Genomic DNA, 12,578 nt, shown 5'->3' with positions numbered 1-12,578 from the left:
CCAGCCAGTGCATTTTATACAGGTGCTATCAAAGGTACCTTTGTTCATCACCTGTTTTTCTCAAACAATGTAATAATAAAAGCAGCAGCTAGCCACTTATTGAGGGCTTTCCACGTTCGAGGCACAGAGATAACTTGCTTGCAACACACCATCTCATGTTATCCTCAAAAGAGTACTGCGGTGGTAACTGCACTCCCATTTTCCCTTGCAGAGCCACCACTCTCCATTCCCAGTTCAGTGGAGCAGAAGGAATTGGCCCTAATCCAGAGGTGCACCCATCACCTGAGCCTAGCCAATAAGAGCTGTCCATTGCCCCAGTCATAGGGATTGGTTCAGAAAGGAGCACATGACCCAAACTGAACCAATAAAAGTCTGCCCAGATCTATTTTGAGAAAGAGGAGGGGCCGGGTGCTGTTGCTCATGCCTGTAATCCCAGCACTTTGGGAGGCTGAGGCAGGCAGATCACCTCAGGTCGGGAGTTCAAGACCAGCCTGACCAACATGGAGAAACCCCATCTCTACTAAAAATACAAAATTAGCCAGGCAAGGTGCCACGTGCTTGTAACCTCAGCTACTCAGGAGGCTGAGGCAGGAGAATCTCTTGAACCCAGGAGGTGGAGGTTGCCGAGAGCCAAGATGGCGCCACTGCACTCCAGCCTGGGCAACAAGAGCAAAACTCGGTCTCAAAAAAAAAAAAAAAAAGAAAGAAAAGAAAGAGGAGTCAACAGGCTTTCTCCCCACTGGACTTGCTGCAGTGACATAAGCCTGGATTGCTGGTGCTGATCTTCGCCATCTCTTGAGGAGACCCTCTCTGAGAATGAAGCCAACCCAAAGGAAGAGGAGCTGAGACACGAAAACAAAAAGATCCCTGACCACACTGGAACCACGAACCATGAACTAGCTGTATGTGGATTACTCTGAACTTGAACCAATAAACTCCCCTTTTTGCTTAAGTCAGTATGAACTGGGCACCTGTCACTTAAAACCGATGGAGGCAGGCTGGGCGTGGTGGCTCATGCCTGTAATCCCAGCAATTTGGGAGGCCGAGGCGGGCGGATCATGAGGTCAGGAGATTGAGACCATCCTGGCCAACAGGGTGAAACCCTGTCTTTACTAAAAATACAAAAATTAGCTGGACGTGGTGGCACATGCCTGTAATCCCAGCTACTCGGGAGGCTGAGGCAGGAGAATCGCTTCAACTAGACAGTCGGAGGTTGCAGTGAGCCAAGATCTTGCCATTGCACTCCAGCCTGGAGACAGAGGAAGACTCTGTCTCAAAAAAAAAAAAAAAAAAAACTGATGGAGGCTTGATACATAAAGGCATTATCACCATATTACAGAGGAGGAAACTACAGCTCAGAAAGGTTAAGTAATTGGCCAGTGCCACACAGCTAAGTAGGACAGCCATGATTTGAACCTATCTGCTGCCAAAGTCTCTAACCACAGACAATATTCTCTGATCAGATTATCAGTTGCATTCATGGATTTCAAAATATACTTAGCACTAAGGAGCACTTTATTCATCTTTGTACTCCCTAAAATACCTTGCAGACTCTCTTACACATGGCTTTATAAATACTTGTGAGAATAAGTCTCCATTATACACATAGTTCATACATATTCCATATGTGCATATAAACATCTTGCTAATAATTGCAAGTTGTAAATAAACAATCAGTTTCTAAATAAACATTTCCCCCTTGTTCGGAATGCTCTCAACTTTCCTGACTCTCTCTAAACTACAGTGATCCAAGATGTGATCATACCTTGTCTCTACGCCAAGTATCTCCTGCTGAGTAATCCCTTCCACTGCGCCAGCATCCGAGATGAGGATGCGGATGCTCAGGTGAGCAGGAATATCCAGGCACATGCCGTTCACACTGCTAGCCAGCGGGTCTGCACCTGGATCAGGGGCATCTACACCTATAGAAATGTTAAGTTATGCACTTTTCAAAGATTAATTTGATAAGTTTTCCTACAATGTCATAATAACCAAAATGAGGAATAATATCAGGCAGGCATCACATTAATGAGGCTTTAGTCTCTTACAGGCTCTAGTTTACTTGTCAGTCCCTAACTGTGTTATCCCTTAAAGTCTACAAGGCATAGGATGGCACTAATAAAAACTGTGTTTAAAATGTTTCCTTGTATGGGCCGGGCGCGGTGGCTCACACTGTAATCCCAGCACTTTGGGAACCCGAGGCGGGCGGATCACAAGGTCAAGAGATCGAGACCATTCTGGCCAACATGGTGAAACCCTGTCTCTACTAAAAGTACAAAAATTAGCTGGGCGTGGTGGTGCTTGCCTGTAGTCCCAGTTACTTCGGAGGCTGAGGCAGGAGAATGGCGTGAACCTGGGAGGCGGAGCTTGCAGTGAGCCGAGATCATGCCACTGCACTGCAGCCTGGCGACAGAGCGAGACTCCGTCTCAAAAAAAAAAAAAAAAAAAAAAGTTTCCTTGTATGTTAGCCAGTCACTGGAACTTAAAAGCCCTGACCCACATATTAAAGCCATAAATCATCATTCAGTTTCCAAGCTCCCACTGAAATCTACCCAGCCTTTTAACAGAAACATATATAATTGCAGTAAAATGCCATCGTTATTCCATGCAGTCACAGTTCTAGTAAAAGCTGTGTAAGACATTTAAAATCCATACTAACAACTTTAGGCCAGGCACAGTGGCTCACGCCTATAATCCTAGCACTTTGGGAGGTCGAGGTAGAAGCACTGCTTGAGCCCAGGAGTTTGAGACCAGCCTGGGCAACATGGCAAAACCCTGTCTTCTCGAGAAAAATAAAATAGCCAGGTATGGTGGCACACACCCGTAGCACACACCAGCTACCCAGAAGGCTGAGGTGAGAGGATTGCTTCAGCCTGGGAAGTCAAGGCTGCAGTGAACCACGATGGCACCACTACACCCCAGCCTGGACAAGAGTGAGAACCTCATCTCAAAAAATAAAAATAGGCTGGGCGCGGTGGCTCACGCCTGTAATCCCAGCACTCTGGGAGGCCAAGGCGGGCGGATCATGAGGTCAGGAGATCGAGACCATCCTGGCTAACACGGTGAAACCCCGTCTCTACTAAAAATACAAAAAATTAGCCAAGCGCGGCGGCAGGTGCCTGTAGTCCCAGCTACTCGGGAGGCTGAGGCTGGAGAATGGCATGAACCCAGGAGACAGAGGTTGCAGTGAGCCAAGATGGCACCACTGCACTCCAGCCTGGGTGACAGAGCGAGACTCTGTCTCAAAATATAAATAAATAAATAAATAAAAATAAAAATCAGTCGGGCGTGGTGGCTCACACCTGTAATCCCAACACTTTGGGAGGCTCAGGCGGGTGGATGACCTGAGGTCAGGAGTTCGAGACCAGCCTGGCCAACATGGTGAAACCCTGTCTCTACTAAAAATACAAAAATTGGCCAGGCATGGTGGCACACGCCTGTAATCCCAGCTACTTGGGAGGCTGAGGCAGGAGAATCACTTGAACCTGGGAGGTGGAGGTTGCAGTGAGCTGAGATCATGCCACTGCACTCCAGCCTGGGTGACAAAATGAGACTCCATCTCAAAAAAAAATAATGATAATAGTTGAAAAAATAATAATAATAAAACAAAATCCACACTAAGGACTTTAATTAGTATATATTAGATAGGTAAGTAATTTCCTAATGTGTTACCATAGTATTAATACAATTGGAAGAGAATGAAAATGAATGAGAAATGAATTTACGTTCATCTTGGAGAAAACCCAGCAAGGTCAATGAGAGGAAGTAGGGTAGGTTCTATGGCTCCTCTGAAGGGGGTTCTTTGCTCCTTCAGGGATTCCGAAGGTCAGTAACATTGTTTTATGTCTAATTTCCTTATACATGTGTCAACACCACTTCTCTTCTGCTTATTAACCAGGATCAAGGTTGCTTTTTGGCTCAGACATGAAATAAAAGTTAACCCCTTCCACCTTGAAGGCAACAAAATGTTATCACCACGCTGATTTCGTACCTCATTAACCTGGGTTCTCCGCTGGACATTTTCTCTACCGTTTATTTCCCAAGTGCTGACTTTTCTCCAGCCCTCAGGGTCATTCCATAGCCTATCTAGCTGGCCTGGGTGGCAAAGCCCAGGGCTTGACAAGCTCGACCTCTGGCTTCCGTTTGCAAATGAGGATCTAGGTCTGGGCCCAGTGCCTTGAGCACCAGCTAGATGAGCAAACAGCAGCCTGAGTGCCCCGTGGGGTGGCGGTCCAACAGGACTCCCTCCCCAAGTCAGAGAGTGGTCTGGGGCACCTCAAACTCACAGACATATCACATGATCCACGACCACAGAGGGGGAAGGGAGGGTCCTCATCACCATGACCCCAATCACAAGGGGTGTGCACAATACAGGTGTGTGTCTGTAGGAGCCGTTGTGTGAATTCCATCCCACTGAGCCTAGCTGACCTCAGAGGGGATGGAAAGGGCGAGGGCAGGATCCAGAGGGCTGATCCCTACCCACCAGGCAGAGGAGAGGGGCAGAGCAGCATCTGCAGGGAGAGCAGGGCAGGGGCAAAGCAGATGCGCACACTCATTGGGCTCTTTCTGGTCCTAAAAGGCAATTCCATTAATTAGCTCAATAAAAAAAGCTTTCTATTCAAAGTATTTACAGACTCAAGACTCCCCAAGAAACCGGGAAATTACCTAACTTGCTACCAGGGAACAGAGGAAAGAGGTTGGAACCCCAGGTTTTCATTCTAGCTCTGCCAAAACTCACTGTGACCTTAGGCCTCTCCAACATAACTCGATGAGCTGGATCTCCATGCTCAAAGGACCTTTTGGATTCGGAGGTGAAATCGGGCCTGGTGAAGAAGCTTTAAAGTCTGGTTTACCTTTATTCCATGTACATGTGGTATATCTTCTTCCCTTTGTGTACGATCTACTTGCCAATTCAACACTGCAAATACCTTTGGCCAAAGGCACTGGGCTGTCAAGTCTTTCTATCTGGCCCCCATGATCCCTGCTATTATTAGATCTGTTGCACCATTTTTTGTGTGTGTGTGTGAGACTCCTGTCGCCCAGGCTGGAGTGCAGTGGCGCGATCTCGGCTCACAGCAAACTCCGCCTCCCAGGTTCCCACCATTCTCCTGCCTCAGCCTCCCGAGTAGCTGGGACTACAGGCGCCTGCCACTACGCCCGGCTAATTTTTTTTTATTTTTATTTTTAGTAGAGACGGGGTTTCACCTGTGTTAGCCAGGATGATCTCGATCTCCTGACCTCGTGATCCACCCGCCTCGGCCTCCCAAAGTGCTGGGATTACAGGCGTGAGCCACCGCATCTGGCCGATCTGTTGCACCTTAATTACTTTCTTTCTTGACAGCTTTATTGAGTTATAATTCACATACTATACAATCCACCCACTTAAATTGTGCAATTCGATGGTTTCTGGTATAGTCACAAAGCTGTGTAACAATCAGCAGATTCTATTTTAGAACATTTTATCACTCTGCGAAGAAATCCTTTACCCACGGCAGTCTCTCCCCATTTCCTCCCAACTCCTCCACCTCCGGCATCCACTAATCTGCTGTCTCTATACATTGCCCATTCTGGACATTGCATATAAATTGAGTCATACAATATGTGGTCTTTTGTGTCTGGCTTCTATCACAATATTTTCAATCACTTTATTTTCTTTTAAGTTAACAAAATTACCTTTAAAAATTACAAAGTCAATTCTCAAATGCCTGTATTCCTGGCAATCAAAAACAGCAATGCAAACTGAAGTGCACTAAAAATCTTCAAACCTTGCTTGGACTTTGTTTTAATGTATTTTATTTTATTTTGTTTTATTTTTAGAGTCAGGATCTTGCTCTGTCATCCAGTTTGGAGCGTGGTGGTGTAATCAGAGCTCACTGTAGCCTCAAACTCCTAGGCTCCAGAGATCCTCTTTCCTCAGCATCCCAAGTAGCTGGGACTGCAGGGACATGCCACCACATCCGACTAATTTTTTAAATTTTTCGTAGAGACAAGGTCTCACTATGTTGCCCAGGCTGGTCTTAAACTCCTGGCCTCAGCCGGGTACTGTGGCTAACACCTATAATCCCAGCACTTTGGGAGGCCGAGATAGGTGGATCACAAGGTCAGGAGTTTGAGACCAGCCTGGCCAATATGGTGAAACCCCGTCTCTATTTAAAAAACACAAAAATTAGCCAGGCGTGGTGGTGGGCGCCTGTAATCCCAGCTACTCGGGAGGCTAAGGCAGGAGAATCACCTGAACCCAGGAGGCAGAGGTTGCAGTGAGCCGAGGTTGTGCCATTGCACTCCAGCATGGGTGACAAGAGCAAGACTCCGTCTCAAAAAAAAAAACAAAAAAAAAAACTCCTGGCCTCAAGCAATCCTCTTGCATTGACCTCCTAAAGTGCTGGGATTATAAGTGTAAGCCACTGCTCCCAGCCTAGACTTTCTTTCACGAAGACTGTTGTTGGCCAGGCGCAGTGGCTCATGCCTGTAATCCCAACACTTTAAGAGGTTGGGGTGGGCAGATCACTTAAGCTCAGGAGTTAATGACCAGCCTAGGCAACATGGCGAAACCCATTTCTACAAATAATACAAAAAATTAGCCAGATGTGGTGGTGCACACCTGTGGTGCCAGCTACTTGGAAGGCTGAGGCGGGAGGATCCCTTGAGCCTGGGAGGATGAGGCTGCAATGAGCTGTGATTGCACCACTGCACTCCAGCCTGGGTGACAGAATGAAACCCTGTCTCAAAAAAACAAAAACAAAAAACCAAAAAAGTCATTGTGAATAAGAAGAAAAAGACATGCCAAGTTTCCTGCCTGGAGAGCTAGCCCCTGGGCAAACATCCAGTTAAGTCGCAGTCAAGCCTCAGGAAGATGACCTACTGGGTTGAGCTCTAATGCTGCGACTACAGTTGGTAGTCACAGCAACCAAGTTACAGGCTTTATTGTACCCGGGTTTGACTTACGTATTATTTCGAGCCAGCCATCACTAAGATCAGCGTAATCGGAGTTGCCTCTCATTGCAACGTGAGTCGCTTGCATTAGTGAATCAAGTCTTTCAACAGTGTTCTCCCTGCAAGAGAGTAAGATATTTCTCAGCTCATGGACAGCAGGTCTTGTCCTAAAGTCATTTCCAGTGAATGTCCGGGTTTCACTTCCAAGTGCCTAAATTAAAAACTGCCAGAGGAACTGGCATTAAAAACTTGCTGGGTGTCACCCATGGACTAGGTGTGTTTGATGGCCTTCCCAGGATGGACCTACACACCTGGGGGAGGACATACAGAAGCAATATTTACTTTAGACTTAAAATGTTAGTAACTTAGCTGGGTGCAGTGGCTCACTCCTGTAATCCCAACCCTTTGGGAGTCTGAGGTGGGAGGATTGCTTGAGCTCAGGAGTTCAAGACCAGCCTGGGCAACAGGGCGAAACCCTGCCTCTACAAAAAATATAAAAATTAGCCAGTCATGGTGGCATGCACCTATATTTCCAACTACTCGGGAGGCTGAGGTGGGAGGAGCGCATAAGCCTGGTGGGGTTAAGGCTACAGTGAGCTGAGATCGTACCACTGCACTCTAGCCTGGGTGACAGAGCAAGACCCTGTCTCACAAAAAAAAAAAAAAAAAAAAAAAGTTAGTAACTTAAGTTGGGAATCACATGGTTCACAAACTCTGCCGACTGTCACCAAACTTAGGAGGTAGTTAGAGCACACATCAAGTTACCAGGATAAATTCGTGGGCCAGAGTGATCCAACAGTAAAAGTAACCTAAATATCTAGCTGGAATTTTGAGTCATAAAATTAAGTGAAGACTAAGAGTTGGAACGTAGCATTCCCTCCTTCCCAGTACTATCATCAGAGGGTACAAATCTCATGAAATGCAGGAGAGGGACTCTGCCCACGGACTCAGGCCTCACAACCTATAATCAGGAGCTGCTGCCAATAATTTATACCAGTTTTCCTTAACTTCTCAATGTTTCCCCCATTTCTTCCTGCTTCCCAAAGAACTACACATCTTGGGATATGTAACAGATAAAACGTGTGTAAGAATGCATGCAGGCCGGGCATAATGGTTCATGCTTGTAACCCCAGCACTTTGGGAGGCCAAGGCAGGAGGATCGTTTGAGCCCAGCAGTTTGAGAGCAGCCTGAGCAACGTGGTGAAATCCCATCTCTACAAAAAATATGAAAAATCAGCCAGGCATTACAGCACACACCTGTACTCCAAGATACTCGGGAGGCTGAAGTGGGAGGGTCACCTGAACTCAAGAGGGTCAGGCTGCAACAAGCCGTGATCACACCACTGCACTCCAGTCTGGGTGATAGAGTAAAACCTTGTCTCAAAAAACAAACAAGCAAAAAGAATGCATGCAATCAAAACCACAATGAGATACCACTTAGTATCTATCAGGATAGCTACTGTCAAAAAAAAAAAAAAAAAAACAAGGCTGGGCACAGTGGCTCACACCTGTAATCCCAGCACTTTAGGAGGCTGAGGTGGGCAGATCACCTGAGGTCGGGAGTTCGAGACCAGTCTGACCAACATGGAGAAACCCCATCTCTACTAAAAATACAAAATTAGTCGGGCGAGGTGGCACATGCCTGTAATCCCAGCTACTCGGGAGGCTGAGGCAGGAGAATCACTTGAACCTGGGAGGCAGAGGCTGCAGTGAGCCGAGATTATGCCATTGCACTCCAGCCTGGGCAACAAGAGTGAAACTCTGTCTCCAAAAAAAAAAAAAAAAAAAAAAACAGAATATAGGCCAGCAGAGTGGCTCACATCTGTAATCCCAGCACTTTAGGAGGCCAAGGCATGTGGAGGACCACCTGAGCCTGGGGAGGTTGGGGCTGCAGTAAGCCATGATTGCACCACTGCACCCCAGCCTGGGAAACACAGTGAGACCCTGTCTCAAAAAAAAAAAAGAAGTTAATCACCCCAGTTATATCTTGCTCTGGCCTTTTTCATAGCTCTAGGAGTATGAGGTTCCAATGAGGCCAGGCTTGGTGACTCACGCCTATAATCCCAGCACTTTGGGAGGCCGAGATGGGCAAGGTCACTCGAGGTTAGGAGTTCGAGACCAGCATGGTGAAACCCCGTCTCTACTAAAAATACAAAAAAAAAAATCAGCCAGGCGTGGTGGTGCATGCCTGTAATCCCAGCTGCTAGGGACACTAAGGCAGGAGAATTGCTTGAACCTGAGAGGCAGAAGCTGCAATGAGCTGAGATCGCACCACTGCACTCCAGCCTAGGGGACAAAGTGAGACTTCATCTGAACAAAAAAAAAAAACACACAACAAAAAAGGTTCCAATGAGCTCAACAAACTTTGGCAGAGAAATTTGTTTAAATGTGGATGAAATTTGCTTAAATGTGGATGAACTGGCTTTAGTCCCAAGAAAAAGGTCTATTTTCCCTCATATTGATTTTTGAATCAACTCTAAATTGTATTACGTCTGTATTTATTATCACTTTCACACGTTTTAATTGACTCTAATTTTTCATATTCAGGTTGTCTTTGATGTTCATGTAGTGAATTAATTCTAGGCAAACCATTCACATTGCCGATAAATTCATCAATGAAACACTCACCTCAGCTGAGTACAATTTTCATTAATCCCGACTTCTAACAGGCATCCAGAGAGTACATTTTCTCCAAATAAAATGGGTTTGAAAGTTGCTGATGTACACAGACCCCTTCCAGCTATAAAAGAAAAAGATTATCCTCTTGCTACTTTTTGCTAAACAAAAGTAAAGATTAACTTCAGTTTTTCCTGAAAAACAGAAAACAGTAAGTAGAAATAAAGTTGCCAGTTTTCAAAAAGTGAGATCACTGTTAGTCTAATCCTTTCAATGCTGAACAAAGGTGCCTTTATCAGACTTCTCAGATCCTGAGCGGTGGTTTCTTCAGAAGTGACACTGCCTCTGGCAGATGTGCGTAATTACCACTGAAGCACAGATTTCCTGCAGTTCAGAATGAAGTTATTTTTATGTCTCCAATTAGCACCATCCTGGGCTACAGGCAACAATAACACGGGACTCTCAAGCCAATCTCATATTTCAATCTCTTCTACTAGCAACCAGCACTTCAGGTGCAAACAATGTTAGCATTCCTTTTTAAAAAGCTGTAGAAGCAGGAAAAACCATCACCACTGTTATTCAGCAGCATGCACCTCTCTGCTAAATAAACCAACTGGGCTTTAAAATAATTGATTGCTTGATTAGATTCAAAATATGGTAATACTTCTAACAGCAGTTTGCCAAAGGGCTAATCATAAGACCAAACCGGATTACCCGATTGCCAAAGATGTAAAGTCGTGACATTATTCATCCTGTTGGTATTTAGAGCTCGGACAGGCTTGCCAAGTTGGTAACCTAGATCAACACAAAAAAGGAGCGTGAGCCTGTTTCCTCCAGCACAGCAAGCCCTAACTCTGCAAATAATACAAGAGTCACGCACAAGGAAAGAAAACACATAGGCGAAGCTTTCGAAAATACCCTTGAGAGAAAGATGGCACCTTCATGGCTCTCAAAAAAAACAGTAGCTAAAGAGAAAGAATGCTTCACATTTACAGCAACTTGTTACTATGTACAACAGACTATGTAAAAAAAAAATTACATTGCTATCACAAAAAGAATACCATGTCGGCCAGGCGTAGTGGCTCACGCCTGTAATCCTAGCACTTTGGGAGGCCGAGGCGGGTGGATCACCTGAGGTCAGAAGTTCGAGACCAGTATGGCCAATATGGCGAAACCCCGTCTCTACTAAAAGTACAAAAATTTGCTGAGGGTGTTGGTGGGCACCTGTAATCCCAGCTACTTGGGAGACTGAGGCAGGAGAATCGCTTGAACCTGGAAGGTGGAGGTTGCAGTGAGCCCAAATCGTGCCATTGCACTCCAGCCTGGGCGACAAGAGTGAAACTCTGTCTCAAAAAAAAAAAAAAAAAAAAAAAAACGAATACAGTGCCACAACAGAGAATAAAGAGGCTGGGGCAGTGGCTCATGCCTGTAATCACAACACTTTGGGAGGCTAAGGCCAGGGGATCACTTGAGGTCAGGAGTTCAAGACCAGCCTGGCCAACATGGTGAACAACAGCCTGTCTCTACTAAAAATATAAAAATTATATTAAAGTGAGCAACCCTGCAAGCCTCTCTTTGGAGAAGTAGCAGATGAATAAAGCTTCCTGTGTTGTGTGATTAAAAAAAAAAAAAAAAGCCAGGAATGGTGGTGTGCACCTGTAATCCCAGCTACTCAGGAGGCTGAGGCAAGAAAATCTCTTGAACCCAGGAGGTGGAGGTTGCAGTGAGCCAAGATTGCGCCACTGCACTCCAGACTGGGCAACAGAGCAAGACTCCATCTCAAAAAAAGAAAAAGAGAGAATAAGGAAAAAGGTCAGAGTCAGAAACTAAAATTGGAGAGAGTTACTTATAACCATCCTGATGCCTGGGAGTGATGAACTAAAGTATGTTTGTAAGATCAATGACTGGCATATACTCATCTTACCAGGATTTCCAGATAATTCTTCTTCATTACCACTATTGTAGCTTAAAAATTTTACTACAAATCTCTGTGTCATTATCCCTAGAAATAAAACAAAATAAAATATAATGCGTACCATTTCACTAGGAAAAGAAATTATTCTCCATAGTGTTTTACCTTAAAATTGCATTTTGTCTTGCAAAGTATACTCTCGTTGATTAAATCATAAATGCACATAAGAGACAAGTCTAACTTAGTTTTATGGGTTATAATTATGAGAATCTTGAAAAGAGAAAAAAAAAATACTTTTCAGTGAAAGCATGCTTGCTACCCTCATCAAAGTTACCTTTCTGGTGGGCATTAATCTCTGCCCTAATAATTTTAACATTTATTTCACTGATGGTATTATTATTCCATTTGAAAATATAATGTTCTTCCACATTCACAATTCTGGGGGCTGATCCGTTATTTAAAGGAGTTTCTGCAAATACAAGAATATGTTCATAAATTAAAGACCCTCTTTGAGCCTGACTCTATTACTGGGAGGTTCTCTCTGCTTGCGTGGCCTTCCCTGAGTGCCCTGCCCCTGCCCTCCCTATCTCCAGCTCCCTAACATGGCACGGTCACTGTTTCCTTGAGGAAGCCTGCCCCGGTCCCACCAAGTCAGCATTAGCTGCCTCCTCTATGCCATCACGGTACCCAGAATGAGATCTGTTCCTTTCATTTCTATATCCCCAGCACCTGGCTCAGAGCTTGCCATGGAGCATGCACTTGGTAAAATGTTTGTGAGATGAAAGACCAGACGGTCAGTTCCGCCAGGGCAGGGGCCCGCCATCTAGTTCCCTACTACGGCGTAGGAACTCCACTAACATTTGATGAGCTAATGAATAAATTTGAGAAGTACGACACATCAGAAAGAGACACCCAGCACTTGGGGAGGCCGAGGTGGGCAGATCACCTGAGGTCAGGAGTTCGAGACCAGCCTGGCCAGCATGGGGAAACCCTGTCTCTACTAAAAATACAAAAATTAGGCCAGGCGCGGTGGCTCACGCCTGTAATCCCAGCACTTTGGGAGGCTGAGGCAGGCAGATCACGAGGTCAGGAGTTCAAGACCAGCCTGGCCAACATA

General features: G+C 45.5%; 1 protein-coding gene across 4 annotated transcripts in view; it reads right to left on the bottom strand.

The window, feature by feature from the left end:
- The window catches only part of TCTN2 (tectonic family member 2), a 38,359-nt gene that overhangs the window by 1,946 nt on the left and 23,835 nt on the right, over positions 1-12,578 (bottom strand). For 2 of the 4 annotated variants that reach the window (XM_054444604.2, XM_054444605.1), the window contains exons 10-15: positions 11,796-11,930; positions 11,474-11,551; positions 10,264-10,344; positions 9,562-9,673; positions 6,946-7,052; positions 1,766-1,922 (exon numbers count right to left, since the gene is read on the bottom strand). In XM_054444604.2, coding sequence (XP_054300579.1) covers positions 1,766-1,922; positions 6,946-7,052; positions 9,562-9,673; positions 10,264-10,344; positions 11,474-11,551; positions 11,796-11,930 — 670 coding nt within the window. The remainder of the gene's footprint in view (positions 1-1,765; positions 1,923-6,945; positions 7,053-9,561; positions 9,674-10,263; positions 10,345-11,473; positions 11,552-11,795; positions 11,931-12,578) is intronic. The other 2 variants (XM_054444606.1, XM_054444607.2) reach the window with 1 other exon arrangement.

This window comes from Pongo pygmaeus, chromosome 10, assembly GCF_028885625.2.
Source record: "Pongo pygmaeus isolate AG05252 chromosome 10, NHGRI_mPonPyg2-v2.0_pri, whole genome shotgun sequence".
Lineage (NCBI taxonomy): Eukaryota > Metazoa > Chordata > Mammalia > Primates > Hominidae > Pongo > Pongo pygmaeus.
The sequence above is the reverse complement of the archived record's forward strand: the minus strand, read 5'-3'. Positions and strand labels throughout refer to the sequence as shown.